The sequence below is a fragment of the Jaculus jaculus genome, chromosome 1 (genome assembly GCF_020740685.1).
Source record: "Jaculus jaculus isolate mJacJac1 chromosome 1, mJacJac1.mat.Y.cur, whole genome shotgun sequence".
Lineage (NCBI taxonomy): Eukaryota > Metazoa > Chordata > Mammalia > Rodentia > Dipodidae > Jaculus > Jaculus jaculus.
In genome coordinates this window covers 337,243,908-337,266,137 of record NC_059102.1, presented here as the reverse complement: position 1 = coordinate 337,266,137, position 22,230 = coordinate 337,243,908, and the positions used below count along the sequence as shown (strand labels likewise).

The window sequence follows — 22,230 nt, the reverse complement described above, 5'->3', positions numbered from 1 at the left end:
ATTCCTAGACCAGTTCTCTGTGCCCCTAAGAAAAGCATCTACAACTTCTCCCATCCCCATATGTCTTCTTAGAACTCTCTCACAAGATGGGCTACTCACAGTGTTTGTGTAGACTCATGTCCATTATTGACTGTAGATAGCCACAGTAGACTCTAAGCCATGACTAGCCATCACATGGTATAAGTCGTATTGTCACCAGTCCTTAGCAAGAAAAGAAGGACACTTCTGGTCAGTCCTTGTCTATTCTAATTTTTCTATGGTCTTATACAAGTATGTACAGTAACCCAGCAAAACCACTGAATTGTGAATGGTGCAGAGCCTCTGGAGTCCTCTGTGGAGGAGGCAGCCCTGAAGTAAACTTCGTATATCTAGTAGGAAACTATAATTTCGAATGAAAATTAATTTATTTTGTTTTTTTATTTTGTGCACAGTAATAAATACAGATATCAACATATTACCTTGTCAACATCTATCCTTTATGGTTTCCAAATAACTGTATACTAAGAAAAAATAAAAGGAAGCCATAAGTATAATCATTCATAGAACTCTACTTTTATAAGCAGAATTCATATGTTTGCAAAGGTAAAACAAGATTTTGTAATCCTTCTGTATATGTTGGGGCTAAAGGGACATACAGTTTAGGTTCTGATTATTTAATATAACCTAAGGTGCTTATGCTGTAAAGATCACCACAAGGCAAGAGTGGAAGAAATCAGACAGGAAAGCATCTGAACAAGTCATTTTAATATCCTACATGCTTGTTTTAGGGTCCTTTCCCTCCACAAAACACGAGTGTTACCACTAAACTCCTGTAAAATTTAGCCAGAAAAGTAACATTGGATGGCATGATATTTCTTGATAAAATTTGATTGTTTCTACTTTAAAAAAAAAAAATACTATCTATTTTATTTACTTAGTTAGGTATTTTCAAGCCGAGATGAAGAGAGAGAATGTGTATGCTATGGCCTCTTGCAACTGCAAATAAATTCCAGATGCATGTGACACACTGTTCATCTTTCCCTATTTGGTCACTGTGGAATTGAACCCTGGCTGGCAGACTTTGAAAGCAAGTGCCTTTAATTAACCACTGAGCTGCTCACCTGCCCTCCCCTTTCTTCGTGATGCTCAAGTGCATGTATACAGGACAGTACTTTGACTGAAGTTCTTAAGCTTCCTACATGTTTCTTGCCCTGAAGATAGGATGTGATGGTTTGATTTGCTAAATTATGCACAAATAAGATGCAGGAATGTGATTGTCCATTATCTGAAGATATAAATCATTTCTCTTCCCACTCTTATAAAGGTGACTTGTTTGGCAGACATACTAACAGTGCCCAAGCGAGGAGCTCTGGTTTCGTGTAATTGAGTATAAACAAGGAACTCTGCAGTCTGGCCATCCCCCATTGATGCACGGGGGTGTGTGAATGTGCTCCTCCTGTGTGCTGTGTTCTTCAGAACCCCCACTGTGGTGATGAATCACTGTGGTGTGCGATGGTCCACTGGCCCTAGATAGCCTATCGTCTCTGAGGGCCATGCTCCAGAAATAGCATTGTCTTGGTTCCTGGGTTTCCGCTCGTTGATTTCAAGTCCATCATTACTGTCCAGTGAAGAAGGCTAGGCTGAAAGGAGACATTCAGAAAAGACTTTCCTACAAATGATGCAGAGAGAAACTGCAGGCTGTGTGAACTTCAGCTGCTCTGCTCCTATGCTGTCACACGGGTTCTGTTTGTCTTTTATTCTAGGTCGCTTGGGAACCCCCACTTATTCCCAATGGAGACATACTGAGCTATGAGATCCGCATGCCTGAGCCACGAGTGACTATCACCAACATATCTTCCTCAGTGTTCAGTCACATCGTCTCCCCCTTGGCTCCTTTCACTCGTTATTCTGTGACAATTGTTGCCTGCTCTGGGGGCAGTGGACACCCAGGGGGGTGCATGGAGAGCCTGCCCACCTTTGTCACCACCCCCCCAGCCTCGCCTCAGGAAGTGGCTCCACTGTCAGTGGTTCCGCTAAGTGAATCCTATGTTGGGATTTCTTGGCAACCACCATCCAAACCAAATGGACCTGATTTGAGGTAGGAAAACGTGGTTTTGCTTTTGAGTTTTGCTATGGCTTCATCACTCCAAGGAGTAGGATAGAAGAATTTTACTCACATCTGAATATAAACTAATTCCTTATTGGGCACACACACACACACACTCAAAGCAATCACACATTGTACTGACACTCAGCAATCATACAGTGTTACACTGTATGTGTCAACTTATGTGGAAGTCTGTAGAAATAACATATTAATATTGGAATAGACTAAAACTCGATTGCTACCACTTTTGGCAAAGACTTCTCTTCATAATACTGATCTTAATTTTCAAGGAAATTAAAAAATTCTGAGTTAATCAATTCTAAATCATGTTCAATGCAGCACAAATGTGTCTCAGAATTATAAAGCTAACTCTGTAATTCTCTGACCTATTACATTTATCTGGAAACTTACAAAGACTGCAGTCAGGTATATAGATAAGATGAAAGTACAAACTTGTGAGTCTGAAATGGCTTTGTAGAAACCTGAACTTGGTACCTGGTTAAGAACACAGAGTAGATAATATTATCATTATTTATAATGTTTTGATGGTAGAAGTCTTGGTAAATTGTTAACTTCGTAAGGCCTTTGCATTTCTACTTTATGTGAAACTCACAATAAAGATTTAGCAAATCTGACATAAAAAGGTCTAAAACATTATTTTTGCTGATAACTCATAAAATTAGAGTATAGCTGATTATTTCATATTAATGGACTATGTTACACTTGGAGCACAATATCATGCTTAACTGAAAAACTTCACAATTGTACTAAGATTTTGTTTATGCTTCCATACACACATCACACAAGTGCACACTATCACTCAAACTATGAAACTACCTGAATCTTGTTGATGACATTAATTGAGACAGCCCTGACGTCCCTGCCTATCTTTGCTTTAGATATGAGCTTGTGAGACGTAAAATTCAACAGCCACTTGCATCAAATCCCCCGGAAGATTTAAATCTGTGGCACAGTATTTATTCAGGAACTCGGTGGTTTTATGAAGATAAGGGTCTTAGCAGGTGAGATTACAAAAAACTACAAAAACAAATGCTGGCATTTAGTTGGGAACATGTTAAATAGTTCAAAGAATCTTGGCATCTTCATTGTGTAAGCATGTTATCAGCCGCGCAATAGAGTTCTCTCGGTTATTATCTGTGGCATTAGTCACTGCACTGTAGCAGTGAGGATGTTTAATGTTTACCATCTTAACTGCATGCCGAAGACCAGCCTTTGAAGCCAAACCCGGAGATGTTTGAGCCTTAACCCTTGCCTTTGTCACCCCTCTCTACAGACACGAAACTTAACAGAGGAATTTGGAGACGTTGTACATACACAGCTGTGGAGATTGCTGCTCTTGTATCAGGAAAATCATGGGTTACAGTCATTGATTGAGTCCACAAATGGTTATTTAGCTAACAGGATAGGATGGAGACTTGTGAGAATGCAGTCTAGTAAAATGCAGGCAAATGGGTGGTGTCAGGAAAAAGAAAATGCCGGATGGTAAAGTTAAAAGGTCTAAATTCAGTTTTATCCCTGCATCCTCTGTGAGCACAAGCAAGTGGGCTCACTTCTCTCAGCTTCCCTGGAGTTGCCAGTCCCAAGATCCAGTGATGTATATCTCAGGTTGAAGAAATGTAGTGAGGTTTCACAAATACATGAGGGCTGAAGAGAGTTCGGCAGTTAAAGGCCCTCGTAAGGCCTAACGGACCATGTTCCACTCCCCAGTCTCCACATCCCGCCATTATGCACAACGTGTCACATGCATCTGGAGTTTGTTTGCCAAAAACAAAAATACTCTCACATATGCCTGTACTCATTCTATTTCTCAAATCAATAAAGGAAAATAAGCAATTTTGAAAAAATAAGAAAAAATTAAAAAATACATTAAAGTTATGTTATAAAACTCTCAGTCATATATTCTTCAACAACTTTTCAATCAGGTCATTCTTCTAGGCTGACCACTGGGCAGCTATTTCCTGAAGCCCATTTCAACACTTGTCTTAGACCTCATGTCTCCCCCTATCCCACTCCCTAGCCTGTGTATTCCAGCCACTCTCTCTCTGCTCAGTACCTGTGGACAGAACACTGGCTCACCCTCTTCTCCCCCACTGAGCTCTTTGCCATTGCCTCACCAGATCACCCTTCAGGTCTTGGCCTAGAAGCTTTCTCCTCCGGAAGCTTCCCTGCCCACTCTCTTGGTCTGAATTTAAGCAAAAATAAACATAGCTGTGGCAGCTGCTTCTGTAAAGGATGTTCTAAAACAGAATGCTCCTGAAGGGTTATTTGCACTAGCCTCGTGCTAATGCTAAATGTCAAAAGATTTTATTTTCTGCTAGGACTTACAAAGGTTTTTGCTTGTTTGTTTACTTTTATTGGAGTGGTTGCTGGTGGTTAAAAGTCAGTATGCATTTTTTTCTTAACATTTAAAGTATATGGCACAAGCTTTCATAATGTGAGAATATTCTTTTCTATCCTTCTACCTTGGTAAGTCTACAGTTCTCCAGGGCCCTTTGCTACCAACCTGGGTGTCTTGAATATCTGAGAGGAAGCTGGGCATTTTCTTGGTGTGAAGGAATTTTGATTTTCTGATAAAAGAAACCAGTCTTGTTGGATCAGGTTCTGCTGCCCTGCACCCTGACTGCAGGCCGAGCTCGTGTCCCTTCTGAGGTCAGACGGCTCTGCTGCCTCGGCGTCCTCTGCCCTGTGCGGGTCTTCCTCTTTATCTCTGCGGGCTGTGAGTAGGCCCCAGGACCCCTCATGCCCATGGAGACCAAAGCCGTGAATGCTTCCATCTTTTTCTATAAAATTGTGAAGTGTTTATACAGCCTCCCCACATCCTCCTGCATCTTTAAATCATCTCCATATTACTGATAATATTTAATATGATGCAAATGCTGTGCAAACAGTTGTTATCCTGTACTGTTTAGGGAATAATAGCAAGAAGAAGTCAGCATGTGTTCAATAACGGATGTGATTTTCCCCAATATTTTCCACTCATGGCTGGTTGAATCTAAGGTTGTGAAACACCAGGATACTGAATGCTGACTTAATTTATTTTGCTGATTTATTTATGTGGCTCTTAATTTTTTAAGTTCTTCATTGAATTCTGGTACTTTTAGGTGGCACATGCAATTGCCTCTTCTCCCCAGATCCTACCATGCACTATTGACTTAACTTACTTTTAAGTGGCAGGTCTGTTTATGGAAAATGTATAATTAATTTGAGTCACTGGACAACCCTTTACAAATATATTTGTGAGATTAAATGTAAATCAAAGTTTTATTTATTTTATTTATTTGTTGATGTAGTCTATTGTGCTTACATGTGTGTGTGTGTTTGTTTGTGTTTTTGGTGTTTGTGGAGGGGACAGTGAGTCAGGGCTTCACTCTACTTCAGCCTCGTCTCAAATTCACAGCAATCCTACCTCAGCCTCCAAATTCTGGGATTAAAGGCAAATCCACTGGGCGTGGCTTGCAGATATTTCTTAATATACAGAAAAATATAAAAATGCAGCCTAAAATATCACTGCCTCCTGAAATTTAGATCATTCAAATAGTGATTTTCATCTTTTCTGTCTTCTTATGCAAAGCAGAATATTGAGCCAATTATCTGGACGATACAATTCAAACAAAACAACTTTTGTTCTTGCAGTTATCTTTAGAAAGGGGTAATTTTTATCCATAACACACACAGTTGCTTTGTTGCTGATGTTTGAGCCGTGGGCACAGACGCAGACTCTGTGTAGATGCAGAATCACACTACTTGTCAGTTGACGACTCGTCCTCCTGAATAGCTCTGTGCACTGCACCCAAGTTATGGTTGCTGAGGGGACCATAACTTTGGACTTGCTGACATTTTCATCGCTTGGAGAATCTGGTGAACTTGCTGCCACCATGTGACGCTGCTCAGGTGAGGCAGGCTGGGTTCAACCAGAGGCCAGCGACCTCCCTTACTTAACCCTCAAGCCACCATCACCATTTTCAGCAACCACTGGTAGTCATGGTTCCCCAGGAATCCCACTAAGCTGCCAAAAGCATGAGGCAGTGAGTTCCCCTCTTTGCTCTGGACTCAAAGAAGAAAGATGAAAGCATAAGAAATAACAGATAGGACTGGAGTAACAATTCAGAAGTGAAGGCACTTGCCTAGAAAGCCTAATGACCAGAATTTGATTCTGTAGTGCCCACATAAAGCCAGATGCATAAAGTGGCACATGCATCTAAAGTCCATTGGCAGTTGCTAGATGCCCCAGCATGCCCATTCTCTCTCCAAATAAATAATTTTTTTTTTTTGGTCTTTTTGAGGTAGGGTCTCAGTCTAGCCCAGGCTGACCTGGAATTCACTATGTAATCTCAGGGTGGCCTCAAACTCATGGCGATCCTCCTACCTCTGCCTCCCGAGTGCTGGGAGTAAAGGCGTGCGCCACCACGCCCGGCTAAAATATGTTTTTAAAACATAATAGACATTTTCTCTTTAGGGAAAAACTGATTATCATGACTTGGTGGTGGTTAAGTTCATGAAGGAGAAAGGTTCTTCTTCCTCTTCCTTTCCTTTATCTGTGAACTCCTGGGAGATTTTTATCTGGCAGTTTGAGTAGATACCTCCAGGACATTTCTCAAACACTGGATAATTGTAGTAACTTTATTTATTTATTTCTGGTTTTTTGAGGTCGGGTCTTACTCTAGCCCAGGCTGACCTGGAATTCACTATAGAGTCTCAGGATGGCCTCACACTCATGGCGATCCTCCCAACTCTGCCTCCTGAGTGCTAGGATTAAGGGCGTGCACCACCACGTCTGGCAATTGTAGTAACTTTAGAGGAGATCATTCCATATTAATATTTTCTAAAAAGGTTTAGTTTCTTTATTTCTAAGATTTATATGTTTAAGCTGTGTACATGGCACATGTATTAACAGATTCCTACAACTTTTAAAAAAATACTTATTCAAATGACAATATTTCAAGTTCTAAAAGAGGAGGTAGTTATTCCAAGGAATGGAACTTTCAGATAACTTCTTCAGCTTCCGTTATACCACAGCAGGGGCAGATCAGCAGTGTGCACGCTGAGGTTATAGTGCTTGAAGCCAGTGAGTAAAGACGTTCAGTGCACACAGGAGAGGTAAAGGGAGAAGGGCTTTCCTGGGGGGGGCCACTTAAGGTGATTCTCTTCCCATCAGTCTTCCTTCCTATCAGTATTAGTGTGCTGGGTCACAGCAGTGTATCAACTCACAAGAAGGAAAATGGAGCTTTTTCCCATTCAGATTAAATCAGTGCAGTCACAGTGCTTTTTTCACTGAGATACTTTTTATTACTCTAAATTTTCCTCATACTATCTTTTTCCAAATGCCACTATCTTAAATCTTACCTCATGAAAACTGAGTTCCAGAATCAGGAAAGAAACATTTTGTCATAAAAAAAATAAAAGGTTTTGTTACCCTTAGTATTTTCCAAAAAGAAAATGAGATTTTTAGATTTCTTTATCATCAGAAGTTAAAATTATTATCATTCTGGAAGAAAGTTTTGAGACAAAGGCTCACTACATATCCCAGGCTGGCCTTCAGCTCATGGTAATCCTCCTACCTCAGCCTTGTAAGTGCTGCGATTTCAGGCATATGCCACCATGCCCGAATTCACATTAAAATGACTTAGGTAGCTTAAAGGTGGGCATAGATAGTAACATATATGGAGAGAATAGCTCTAACTTTTACTTACTATCTAAAAATTACCATATAAAACAATCTCAGTTTGAAAACCATTACCCTTCAGTAATTCCAAAAGCAACAATCTTCTGTAGCATCTTCAGAATCAACAAGCAATGGGTTTTTTTTCAGGGCTCAGGGTGCAGCCATATAATGCCAGCCACTGGAGAGGCCGAAGCAAGAACACCACAAGTCCAAAGCCTGCTGGGGCTGCAGAGCGAGCTCAGGGCCCACCTGGACAGCATAGTGAGAATCTTTCTCCAGATCTAAAGCAAAAAGAGCTGGGGGATGTATGTACCTGAATAGTACAGCACTTGACTAGCATGCAGAAGGCCCTGGCTTCAACTACCCGGATTGAAAACAATAACATAAGTTTTAGAGACTATGTGTCTGCCTCAGTGGAACAGTTGTAGCTTTCAGGCTTGCAGGAAGCAGTGCATTTAGTTTGTTTGCTATCTTATTTATTCCCATAAGGAAGGTGTGGGTCTGGGGCTTAGCACGGCACACCAAGTGAGGCCTCTCAAACCCGTTTGTGTGAGATTGAATTCGAGAGGACCTTCTTTGTGGCACAGTCGGTGTAAGAAGCCACTGGAGTCTGCATGTCCTATTTGTGCTGGTGACAATATGGTCACACAGATTCTGCCGGGTCTCAATAAAGCTGGCACATTTTGTTGTTGTTGTTGTTTGTTTTTTTATTTTTCGAGGTGGGGTCTCACTCTAGCCCAGGCTGATCTGGAACTCACCATGCAGTTTCAGGGTGACCTCAAACTCACGGCAATCCTTCTACCCCTGCCTCCCGAGTGCTGGGATTAAAGGTGTGTGCCACCATGCCCAGCCGGGCTGGCACATTTTTAATTCTAATGACAATATCCTAAGGTGCTACATTGGAAGAACTTTGTTGGTCCCTCAAACACACCAAACCTTTTTAAAATGTTAGCTTTCACATATTTCACCCCAAAAATATATCTCCCAGTGGACTCAATGCCGTTTGTCCACAAAGCCTGGCAAAATGTTACCTCCTTGCTAAAGACTGCTTTTACTAGGTAAGGTTCAAGCAGACCATTCATTTGGTTTGGGTTCAAAGGAAGAAATGAATAAATTACGTGACTGAAGTTTAGATGCTATCATTTAAAAACATCACTATAAATTATATGGGCACTATGTCTCCAGAAAGACAGATATCAAGCTCACTATGGTTATCAAGTGGCACACAACTGTTTACATTCAATAAATACCATTAGAATGAATGAACCCATAATTAATGAACGGGGATATGGGGGTGGGTGGAAGTGTGAATGGAGTGATGTTACATTACTTTGACAAACATTATTTGTTTCTAATATATATTTTCCCAAAAAATACTTTGACAAGCTTCATGAGCTACCATTTCTCCATTGAACATGCAGATTCTTGTGCTGCCAACCTACCGACTTCTTTGTGAACTAGATGTGTAAGGCTCATGGTTTTAGGAACTATGAAACACCTTTGCATCCATTTATGAAATTTCCTATTCAGTAAATAGACAAATGAGACCTGAAGCATTTAACAGAATCTAACTTTTTCACTCATTTGAGAAAAAGCAGCTGAACCTGGAAATTAGTATTGTCTCATAAATAATATTTTAACATATACCATCTTTCACAGAACAATAGCACTGTCATGTCTATAAACAACAGTTTACCATTTGCTGTTGAGGAGGGGAGCTGGGGGTGGCATCAGTTTTGCCATGAATATATGATATCAATTTACCTAGCATTTTTCATGTAAAACAAAACAACTCTTACTATCAAATAATAATTAGTTACACAATGGAATTGAATTAATAAATAAGTGAAATATCCCATTTGATATCAGCAATAAACACAAGTCAATTTTGAAAACAATATGCATAAAGTAGGAAAACTACTTCAAGCCAGCTAATGTGTTCTCTCTCTCTCTCTCTCTCTCTCTCTCTCTCTCTCTCTCTCTCTCCATCTGTGTGTGTGTGTATGTGTGTGTGTGTGTGCCCATGTGCACACTTGTGCATGTTCATGAAAGTAAGTATGGGTGTTCACATGCCACAGCATGCATGCAGAGGTCAGATGACAACGTCAAGTATTAATCATCGCCTTCCATCTAGTTTGAGAAGGGTCCCTTATTGTTCATCATGCTGCTCATAGCATGCTTGCCAGGCAGCTAGCTGGCCTTCAAGCTGCCAAGCAATTCTCCTATCTCCACCTCTCTTAGATACACGGAGATCACAGACTTACCTTGTTTCTTCCAGCTTTACGTGGGTTCTGTGGGTATAAACTCAGGTCCTCACAACTATGTGACAAACCTTGAGCCATCTCCCAGGCCCACGTTCTTATTTCTATGAAGCAGTAAAGCATGGGCTCACAGACATGCAGACAAGGTGTGCATCACTACTCAGAGAAGATTATATTCTAGAGGTAAAAATAACACGCAGTACATGTTAGTATTTTATTTAAGAGAATCCAAGATCTTGTTGCCTTAAAAGTTTAACATAACAACTGAAAGTTAAGACAAGAGAAAAATATGACATTACAGGAAATGTACACTGATTTCCTAATCAAAGGTATGATAGTTGAATGGTGCTAAGTATTGGAAGAAAGGAACTTGTGTTCTTGTAAGCAATGATAGCTAGTTGTGCAAAGTTAGGTAAACCCATTTAATTTCTCAGAGTTACAGGGTCTTTCAACACTGTACAGTAAAGTAGATATTTTATTATTTGAAGAAGATAAAGTCATTTCCTACTCCAAAACTGTTAGGACCACTGGGAGAATTGGCATCCCAATTACATGTACTTCTGAGGCCTGTTTCTTCCCTGATCCTTATTATTATATATTATGCTTAAACTTGCTAAACTATACATTGCCTAAAATTATGCTGAGATCCATTGAAGTACTATAGGAACTAGGTTTCACAGAGTCTATTCACAGTGAAATATTTTAGAGCCAGCTGATTGTATTACTTCCATTTATAGAAAATTACTAAAAAATGCAGAATCATTTTGGAAATATAAACATTTTTAATTATATAACAACATGTACAATTGAAAGAAAAAGACATATATTGTAGGAGAGGATAAACAGATATCCTGATTCCAGCTGAATTTCTTTGAAATCATTTTATGAAGTGAAACATAATTATAAGTATTTTGCCCAGGAAGAGAGCTAATGAAGCCAAGGTCACTGGCTCAATTCCCATGTGGGCCATTAGCTTCTCTTCATTCCATTGTCACAGACCTGTCACCCTCTTAACCCTGACTCACCATCCTTCACATTTATCTTGGTGGATGCAAAAGAAATTTTGCCAGACTGTCTGGATGCATGAGCCAAAATCTATCCCCTTGGCTAGAAAGGTCACTCAAAGGTCAAGCTGCAGTCATATGACCTCATCCCAGGACAGACAGACCAGATGATCATGCAGATTGGTACTGTTATTGTTATTATCACCCTCATTGTGCTGGCAGCAGAGCGCCCTGGCTGAGCAGGCATGCTCTGCGATCAGAGCTACTGCGTGCGGCTCTCAGCTCTCCTACTATTAGTTCAATGACTTGAACAGGCTATTGAGTGCTTAGAATCTTATCTTCCTTGTTTTCAAAATAGTTATTCTGATAGCATTTGGTTACTGTGAAAGATGAACACATTAGTACATGGAGAGACTCTCTGACACTCATTAAGTTATTGTGATTGTTATCTTTCAATCGTCTTGGTCTTGTGGACCCATTTGTACTTGATAGAAATCACCTATTATTATTGTCCCAGAGTAGCTGTCATAAAGTTTCACAAAATAATGGCTTAAAACAACATTCTCTTATAGTTCTTCATTTCTACCATTTCCTAAAACAAGCTATCTACAAAGCCAGACTCCTCCAAAGCCCTAGAGTACATCCTGCCTTGCTTCTTCCAGCTGCTGACGGTTGCAGACGTACCTGAGCAGGTGGCAGCATAACTCCTGTTTCTCTCTCTGTCTTAACATGGTGGCCATCATCTTGTGTGTGCCTGTCTCTGTCATGGGTACTGTATCTTTCCTCTTACAAAGATATCAGTCATTACATTTAGAGCTCTCTATAACCCACATGATCTTATCTTAGTATACCTGCAAAGACTCTTTTCCAAGTAGGTCACATTCCTTAGTGTTAAGGATTATGACTGAAAATATCTTTATGGACAGAGATAATTCAATCATTTCAAGGAAGAAAGTAAGGAAGAGAAGGAGGGAGAGAGGAAGCAAGGAAAAGAGGAAGAGAAGGAAAAATAGAGGGAGGAGGAAAGAAGAGCGGTAGAGAAGGAGGGAAAGAAGAAGGGGCAGGAAAGGAAGAGGGGAGTGAAGAAGAAAGGAAGAAAAGAAGGAAGGAAAAGAGGAAGAAAGGGAGAAATGAAGGAAAAAAAGAAGGGAGTGAAGAAGGGAAGGAGACACCTGAGAAGGCAGGTGCAGAGATTATTGCTTATACTTAACTTTTTAGTGAGATAGAATCTCATGTAACCCAAAGTGGCCTTGAATTCACTTGATAGCCAAGGGTAACTTGGATTCCTCTTTATCTTCCTGCTTCTACTTCCTGAATATTGGGACTACAGGCCTGTACCACCACACCTGGTTAATGAGATGCTGGACATCAAACCTGGGGCTGCAGGCGTGCTGGGCAACCACCCTACCAATGAAACTGCATCCCAAGCCCTGCTTGCCCTTACCTAAGAGAAAGAGACCAATGAAGAGTCTTAAGGAGTCACAAAGTCTTTACCTGTTGCTGCAACAGTAAGGCAGATTCTTCCGTGTGAACAAGGCAGAACCCTGAGAAATAACTCAGGGGCGTGAGTGGGAAACAGAATGAGACAAACTCCTAGTTGCACAAAAAGTTACGAGAACTAGATACATTTGTTCAAATTATTTCACACCATTTCTGAAAACAATACCTTTCCCTTTACATCATGACTAGCAGGAGTATTGTCATATGAAGTCAAGTATGATGGGCCTGGCTTGGAAGGCAATGGAGACTACATATTCTGGGAATGCATAATGAACCCTAAGTGAGGTAGAGGTGATCATTACAATCACTCAATGTGTCTAAGCAAGTGTCTCCCTACAGCTTAATGTTCAGCCATAACCTGAATTTGCTTATAAATAGCATTTTCCTACCCAGGCACTTTTCAACCAGACCAGTACAGTCCAGTGAACTTCTAGCTGAAGTAGCCAAAGGGATGTGTAACTAAATAACCACTTTAACACTTGCTTCGGGAAGAACTCCTCGTGTCGTTCCGCCAACTCTGTTTCTTTCCTTCTGCAAAGCAATGCTGAGCTTTCTCTGTGTTGACTCAATTAAACATGCTCATACTTGGGCCAAGTGCAGCTCAGCTCCACAGAACTCGCAGCCAGATAATGTTGGGCACTTTGGTCACAGTTGTGATTTCATTTAATGGTTTATCTATCTGCCAATGAGATTATGGGGAAGAAGCATTGGTGTAGGAAAAAATGATGATGAGGAATTCAGATACTTGAAAATGGATGAATTTCCCAAAAGAAGGGCATAAAGCCTCTGGATGGAATTCAGACAGAAAGCCGGCAGGCTGCCAGGGTTTCAATTACTTCCTGAATTGAGCTATAATCCCCAGTACTTCTGAAAACAATGAGGATGTGGAAATGGCAAACCATATTTATTTTAGGCAGCAATATTTTCTTAGCATCTGTAATAAAATATTTTCCTGGCACCCTGGTTAAGGCTGATGAGTTACAAATACAATGGTATCTTTTATCTAATAAGGAAAGAGAAAATCCTATATTTTTTAGGAGCCAGAGGAAACTGAATATTTTGTGGAGGGGAAAAGAAAAGCCTTGTATTGTGTGAGAAAGGAAGTTTTGGATTTTGTCTTCCATAAAATAACATATGCTTTTCTGTTTTTAAACGAAACCTTTAGGTTTACAACCTATGAGTACAAGGTGTTTGTACACAACAGTGTGGGTTTTACACCAAGCCAAGAAGTGACAGTGACAACCTTAGCTGGTCTTCCAGAGAGAGGGCCCAACCTCACCGTGAGCACTGTTAACCACACCGCCATAGACGTGAGGTGGGCTAAACCAAGTAAGTAAGCTTTCTTGTCTATATTCCCCTCCAAACACTGGTACACCAGGATATAACATGGGTGCATTAGGAAATAGAAACAAAACCTGTCAAGGTAACTATGCTTTTCACGTGAGGCATCCTTCTTTATTCCTTCACCACTAGTGCACCTGGGTGGGGAATGTACTTTTCATCACTACAGGAACTGGATTCATAATGAAAGTTTGAAGAAAATGTTCAGGTAAGAGCTTGATGTTCTGTGATGCTATATACCCTTTCGAAGTTCAGTCCCCTTATCTTAGAACTCATTTCTCACCAGCAAGAATGGCCCAAATGCATTGTCTTTGACACTGATTATGGACAGAATTCCATATTGATACAGGAGCAGCAAACTTGAAAACAGTCACCAGATAGAGGGTCTGCCCTTAGCTTGATCAGAACACTTCTTACAAGTGTCTGAAAGAGCTCCTGGATGTAACTCATCTGTTCCTACAACTTTGGAAACCACAATTGCAAAAAATTCAGAGCTACTTAGTCAGAGGATGGCATTTAACATCTAATCTATTAATTTGAAATGGTACATGACAAACAGAAAAGAAAATCTGAATTTATCATGAAAAGAGACACTGTAAATCATTGTTGTCAGAATAATGTGAGACCTAGCAAATAGTCAAATCAAAACATTACTATTTACCAAATATTGAAAAATTTGTGAAGAAAAAATTTGTGACGGCTCAATCAAAATATTTTGTTGTATTGTATTAAAAATCTTGGAACAGGCTTGAGAGATTGCTTTGCAGTAAAGGCACTTACCTGTGAAGCCTAAGGACCCCTGTTTAACACTCCAGATCCTATGTAAGCCAGAAGAGCAAAGGTGAGGCAAGTGCAAGGTTGCACATGCCCACTATGTGGCAAAAGTATCTGTAGTGCAATTTCAGAGGCTGAGGCCCTTGGCATGCCAATTCTCCCCCTGCCTCCTCTCTCTCTTTCTCTCTATCTCTCTTTCTCTCTCTCTCTGTCTCTCAAATTAAAAAACAAAGACTTAGAACAATTATTCATTATTTAGTAAAAATACAAAATAACCACTATTTGAGCAATGATAAAAACATAATATTGAGCCACCCTTGAGTTTTTTTGCAGATGGAGAAGAGCTACATTTACAACACCTGTGTGAAATTGCTTCCATTCTACATTATAGTAATTAGGAAAATTTTTAAAAAATTGAAATTAATTGTAAATTAAAACAAGTGCTGTGTTAGCATTTCACCATTGCAATGAAATACCTGAAATAAACCAACTCACAGGGAGGCCAAGTATTGTGGCATCAGAGGCTCATGCCCACAGTCACTGTGCTCTGGTGCTGCGGAGCCTGAGGTGAGGATCACAGCATGGTGGGAGGGCACTGCAGGGGAAACTGCTCGTGTTGTGGCAACTGAGAAACAGAGAGACAGCAAAGAGCCATGTGCCAATGACCCCTCCACAATGACCTAACTCCCTTCTACTGAGCCCCACCTCCCAACAGCTCCACCTTCAATCCATGATCATCAGCAGACGCTCTGAATCTCGACCCATGGGAGCACAGGTTATATGGATCTCTTGCCACCAAATTGTCCACTTTTTATAATTTTTTTTTTAAACACCAACTTTAGGATTTTTTTTTAGGTGATGCATTTCTAATGATTTGTGGCACATGTATTGGGATCATTTGAGCTATTTTAATGGGTGCCTATGAGTTAATTGCTCTTAAGATTGCCCTCTGAGACACTTCAGGGAAAAATAGTTTTTACTGGCAATGCATTTTTATGTGTAGTGTATTCCAACTTATCTCTTGCTCCCTGTCTGCTCCATCTCTCCAACTGATTCACCTTACAAGCTTGCTTGCAAAGGCAGCTCTCCCCACGTGACATTTGGACACTTGGGTGAGGATCCAGCTGCTGAGTTTTCACCAACACCGGCCCTTTAAGTTCTAATTGCACGCCTGAAATAAGAGTACTTATAAAAACTGACAAACTTAATATATCCAAAGCAGCTCGCTGAAGTTCCATTACCTTAGTAATCCGAACCTCCGACCTTCAGGAGGTAGGTAATGCAATCTGCTGTTATTTCCATTCATACCTTAGAAATTTTTCAGATAACTGTTTGTGAGCACAAAGGTTAACTCTGAGAAAAGGGTCAGTGCTGTGAAAGCTTGTTGCTTGATTATTTTCTTCTTGTGTGCAACCTTCTTTACCTTAAGCAAATTAGCTAGTCATTCCTCTATGAAAGGGCCACCTAGTTTTTTCAACTTAAATTTTAATTTTTTTTCTTGATTGATAGAAAAAAAATCAAAAAACCTACTAAGCTAAACAGAAAAAAAAAACAGATTTAAATACCTTATAGTTGAAAATTAAAGGACTAAAATGTACTAAGTAAAAATTTGCTTTTCAAAAATTCATGAAGTATATTTAAGAAACATTCTTTATTATCTATAAGCCTACATATATGCACCTCACTTTGGCAGCAAAATGCTTCAGGTAAACTTTTAACAACCACAGGTTGGCCAGGTTAAGTTATTGATATTTTTAGAAGGATCAGGGCTTTCTTGTTTTGCATTTGTAGACATGTGTGGTGTGAATGCACGTATGCATATTCATGTGTGTGTGGGCACATGTGAACGAGACGGCCAGAATTCAGTGTCAGGTGTCTTCCTCAATCAATCTCCACTTTATTTTTTATTTATTTATTTGTTTATTTATTTTTGTTTTTTCAAGGTAGGGTCTCACTCTGGTCCAGGCTAACCTGGAATTAACTATGTAGTCTCAGGGTAGCCTCAAACTCATGGCGATCGTCTGGGATTAAAGGCGTGTGCCTCCATGCCTGGCATCCACTTTATTTTTGAGACAGAATCTCTCACTGAACCCAGAGCCCACTAATCCAACAAGACTATCTAGCTAGTGAATCCTGGGATCCTTTTGTCTCTGCTTCCCTAAAGCGGGGATTACAGACCTGTGTCACCACACCTGGCTTTTACATGGATGCTAGAGATCAGGTCGAACTCATGCTTGAGCAGCAAGCACTTTAATGACTGAATTATCTTCCCCAACCCTAGAAGGGCAAATTTTAGACATTACAGTTATATATGGCATATAATGTGATGTTTAAGACACCCCTGTTTTATTTTGTTTTCGGGCTGTGGGTTAAGGGGATAGATATTACAAACTTGCATCACAGAGGCCATGTGTTCTCCCTTCATTCTGCATGTAAACCACATTTGAAAAACAAAGCAAGAAAAGAAATAACACTTTTCCACCATTTACCATTCAAAGATTTCACTTAAAGATTATCTTAGCTTTCATGTTAAAAATCAAATAATTGGGTGCAGCTCTTCTCACGTTGCTAAAAATGGAGTTTCAGCTGGCACTGAGCATCAGTTGCCCTTTTAGACAGGGCACAGCTCCATCAGCTGGCTTACTGCCCATCTTCCTGATCCTTACAGAGATAAGTGTATCTTTTTCCTGCTTTACAGAACACCACAAAATAGTGTGGCATAAATTCAATATAGCTAAGGTATATTTGTGATTTTTAAAAAATCACCTTTTCATAAGAAATGAAAGATGAATACAGTCACTTAAATTATTGACTCTATCCCACCCCCCAAAAAAAAGCCTGAAAAGGAAGAAACCGGTACTTCTGACCCCAAATTGAAGTGATGGTATTAGATATTTGACTTGTTGTTGTGACAAATGCCTGGCCAGAGTGAGCCCAGTGAAAGAAGCCCAACACTCTCCTGGAGGAAACTGGAGGGGAAAGCTTGTACAGAGAGGAGGTGGGATGCTACCACTGCAGTCAGCTTTACTGTCCACTCAGCTCACCTGCCCTTCCCAAGGTCATACTGGCCTCAAACCATCCTTTTCTTCCCCACCTTCCCTACTTCTCTCTTTATAGTCTGCATTTTTCCCACTCTGCCTTCCTCCTTTCTTCCCACCAACATTCAACCATCGCTCTCTTTGTCCTGAGCACTGGAATAAAAGGTTTATGATGTGATGCTGTGATCTATGATATTTCAGTAAACTCCCTGGGCCATTGATAAAATATGAGCATGTCACCATTAAGAAAGAAATTAAAACCACTGAAAAATATTTGCCTCATCCTGAACCCTTAATCAGAAACCACTAGATTTTATCATCGGAAGAATTTCTAACTTGATCTAAATTTATCCTGTCCATGTGGCAGTGTGTTTAAATCATTCCAAATCTCACTGCTTCTACTATATGCCCACCACTGATGGTCCTCTTATTACTCTGTTCTCGTGGTCATCATTGTGGCCAACAAAGCACAGACTGTGTCCATCTTGTGAGTGTCCACCTTGCCCTCACTGTGTACCTACTGTTCTCTGACCGCTCCTTGTCTTCCCTTACTAGTCATCTTCTTAGTTATTAATGCTCTTCCCGTGACCCAGTCAATGGTCTCGCCTCAATGCCAGCCTCTGCGTTTCTTTGTGGCAAGCAACAGTATGTATGGTCACTTACTGACTGAAGTCTTCCCCTAAGGATTGGTATCCTTCTACCTTACCAGCCATTTCTTTTTCTTGTCTCATGTTCCATCTTTTTTCTTTGTGTGTGTGTGCGCGCATGTGCATGCTATATGCATGTGCATTTGTATGTATAAATACACATGTATTTACATGCAAGTGGAGGCCAGAGGTCAACATCAGGGAGTTTTCTTCAAATGCTCCCCACCTAATATTTTCAGATAGGGTATTTCAATTCAGCTAGACTTGCTAGCCAGAACATCCCAGAAACTGTCTTTTCTTCACTTACCCAGTTCTGGGATTACAGGCATTCACAACACATGCAGATTTTATGTGTGTTCTGGACATCTAACATTAGTTTGTGTGTTAAGCACTTTTCCCACTGAGCCTTGCCTCCTGTCTTCACCTACTTCTTTTTTCATTAGCGTTCTTTCTATAGTCTTCCTTTCATAGATCAGTTCACCTACTGGTGATTCCAGCTACAGTCTCAACTTCTAACAAAAAAAAAATAGGTTTAATAATCAGAGACTTAAATGTTAATCCAAGTCCCAATGTTTTCTAGCACTTTTACAACTAGACCCTTGTTATTGAATCTGACATGGAGATGAAGCAATTGGTCTGAAGCCAAGAATAATGGTAGTGCACATGCCTATGATCCAAGTTCTAGGGAGGCTGAAGTGGAAGAACTGCTAGTTAAAGACTAGCTTGGATTACATAGTAAGCCTCATAATGTGCAATATGGTACGCCTCTAAAGGTTGTTCGAACATGTGATAGAAGTTAAATGAGAGGCTGGAGAGATGGCTTAGTGGTCAAGGTCCTTACCTCTAAAGCCCGAGGGCCCAGGTTTGATTCCTCAGTACACTCATAAGCCAGATTTACAAGGTGTCACATGTGTCTGGAGTTTGTTGGAAGTGGCTGGAGGCCCTGTCATCACCCCCATTCATCCTCTCTCTCTCTCTCTCTCTCTCTCTCTCTCTCTTTCAATAAGTAAATAAAAAATTAAATGAAATTCTATTCAGCTATCACTTGATAATAATTCAGTATCACTGTAAGGTAGTATTCTCTTTACAACATGTGCATGGTGTTTTGATATTATTTTACAAGATAGGAGTTTTGGTAAAATGTCCCCCACAGCCTCATGCACTGGTGACTAAGCTTCATACTCAATCCTAGAAGGTGGAGCTGTTCAAAGGTGGACACTTGCTGGAGGAGCTGTGTCACTATGGACAGAGCTTGAGGCTTATTTGCCCAGCGTTCAGTATAGTATTTGCAGTACATCCACCACGATATGTGACAACGTATGAGCCAGCCTCTGCTCTGCCATGTCATGATGAAAAGTCCCCTCAAGAAGTAGTCACAGCCAGGCGTGGTGGCGCATGCCTTTAATCCCAGCACTTGGGAGGCAGAGGTAGGAGGATCGCCATGAGTTCAAGGCCACCCTGAGACTACATAGTTAATTCCAGGTCAGCCTGGACCAGAGTGAGACCCTACCTCAAAAAACCAAAAAAAAAAGAAGAAGTAGTCACAATAAATGCTTTATTCCCATACGCTGCTTTTGTTCAGGTGTTTTGTTCCAGGAATGAGAAGTTAACTACTAGGCTGGAGAGATGGCTCAGTATTCAAATGCACTTGTTTGCAAAAAGCCCAACAGTCTGAGTTTGATTCCTCAGTACCTATGTTCAGACACACAAAGTGGTAGGTGACTAGAATTTGTTTGCAGTAGGCAGGCATCCCTGGTGTACCCTTCCGTCTCTCTGTAAAACACAAATAATTTTAAAAAAAATTTACTGCAGCATAGTCAGTAGAAATCCACATACAACTAAATCTTATAGACATTCTTGCAGGTATTTCTAGTGTTAAAAATGTGTTTTAAAAACACATGTGATGTTACTACTACCATAGAAGCTCCTCCCATTCTCTCTCATAGTGGTTTTACCAACCTTGGGTAGAAACCACTTTTGCCAGCCTCCCTTAGAAACTCATGGTCCTGTGAATATAAACACTCTGCTTGTGCCAATGGCACAAGAAAGGCTATGTGTATCTTCTCGTGTCTTAGCCATAAACATGGGGCATAAATCGTCCTGTTCCCTTGCCAACCTTCTTCCTCATTGTAATGGGAACAAGACCATGCTCACTTTCAGCCTTGCAGGCATAGAAAACTTGCTGTGAGATCTGCCTGAGAAGCTTGTGTTCCTAGATGAACATAATAGACGGCTTGTTCCATCCGTGGAAGCCTATGCTGTCAGATATAAGCAACACCGATTTCATTTAACTTTGTATTTGGGAAACTTTTGGTTAGTTAGCTTAGTCAACACAGTCTCTTTTTGTCTACATCAGTTCCCTTAAAGAGCAGAAATCAGTGATCTGGCTTTTATAGCCAAATGTTACTTGATGAATGACTAGAATATTTAATATTCTGGGTCCCTTAAGGACAATTTTCTCTGGCAGACCACCAGGAAAAGCTAACATATGTTAGGGCTACAATGGTGGAGGAGTCATGTGTTACAACTGGAGCATAGGCTGGAAGGAAGAAATGAGAAAGCTTGATGGGCAGACCAAGGCGTCAACGCGGATGCTCAGGAGGCTCTTCCCACGTGCTCCTTTGAGCCATATTACCCTTGGTTGGGCTGAATAAAGATTTTCTCTAAGCTGCACGTGGTGGCACATGCCTTTAATCCCAGCACTCAGGAGGCAGAGGTAGGAGGATCGCTGTGATTTGGAGGCCACCCTGAGATTACATAGTGAATTCCAGGTCAGCCTGAGCTAGAATGAGACCTTAAAAAAAAAAAAAAAAAAAAAAAAACTTTTCTCTAAAAGCTGTTTTGACGAACTCAAAATTTCCCAGGAATGCTTAAGTTTTTCTCTGTAGAAAGTAGAAAATTAGGCTCCAAGTAGAACAATACACTGGCAATATCAACATTTCTTTGTTTGTTTGGTTTTTTTGTTTGCTTTTTGTTCTTGCTTTTGAGGTAGGGTCTCATTCTAGACCACGCTCTTCTAGAACTCTCTTTGTTGTCTCAGGCTGGCCTCAAACTCACAGAAACCCTTCTACCTCTGCTTTCCAAGTACTGGTATTAAAGACATGCCCTATCACGCTCAACATCAATATTTAATTACAAAGTGTACAGAATAGGGACCTTTTAAGTGTTAACCTTTGAACAAAATTGCCTTGTATTGCAGTTACTTTCTTGTTGCTAGGACAAATACCCAACCAGAAGCCACTTATGGGAAGAAAGGTTTTATTTCAGGCTTACAGAATCCAGGGGAATGGCAAAAGAAGCTGGCTCGTTTCCTTAGATGCATATCAGAGAGGCACCACCAACAGACAGAAACTCCAGCAGCCAGAGCTCAATCCATCAATTTGCATATTTTAGGGCTCTAGGGCTCCTCTAAAAGAGTCACCTCCAGTGCGACACCTCCTCCAGTGGGCTGCTGGAGAATTTAAGAAGGAAGCTTATTAATCAAAAATCCCTGAGCCAATAGGGACATACATTCACATTCAAACCACCACACCTCCCAATAAGCCTATTAATGAGAGATGACTGAAGAATTTATTCCTTGATAAATAAATTCAGAGACCTGTCAAATGGAATGGTTTACTGTAATTGATCTAGATCTTAGCAAGAAACATTTTTGCAAAGAGTAGGGGAGTAAATAATTTAGATTTTGCAGGCCACAGACTCCTGGTGGAAGCAATTACACTTTTCCACTGTAGTGAATAGGTGACAATAGATGTCCAGTAAATAAGCTTGGCCATATTCCAGTGAAATTTATGTTTCAAAATACCCTTCTATTTTTGATTTTATTCCATAAGCCTTTTTTAAAAAAATAACGAAAACATTGCAGGAGCTGGAAGATGTTGCAGCAGCCAAGTTCT

The 22,230-nt window shown here is 40.4% G+C and overlaps 1 protein-coding gene across 1 annotated transcript in view; it reads left to right on the top strand.

The window, feature by feature from the left end:
- Positions 1 to 22,230, top strand: part of Ush2a (usherin) — a 755,222-nt gene that overhangs the window by 515,048 nt on the left and 217,944 nt on the right. Inside the window, exons 41-43 of the mRNA XM_004672003.2 lie at positions 1,743 to 2,077; positions 2,986 to 3,108; positions 13,700 to 13,863. Coding sequence (XP_004672060.2) covers positions 1,743 to 2,077; positions 2,986 to 3,108; positions 13,700 to 13,863 — 622 coding nt within the window. The remainder of the gene's footprint in view (positions 1 to 1,742; positions 2,078 to 2,985; positions 3,109 to 13,699; positions 13,864 to 22,230) is intronic.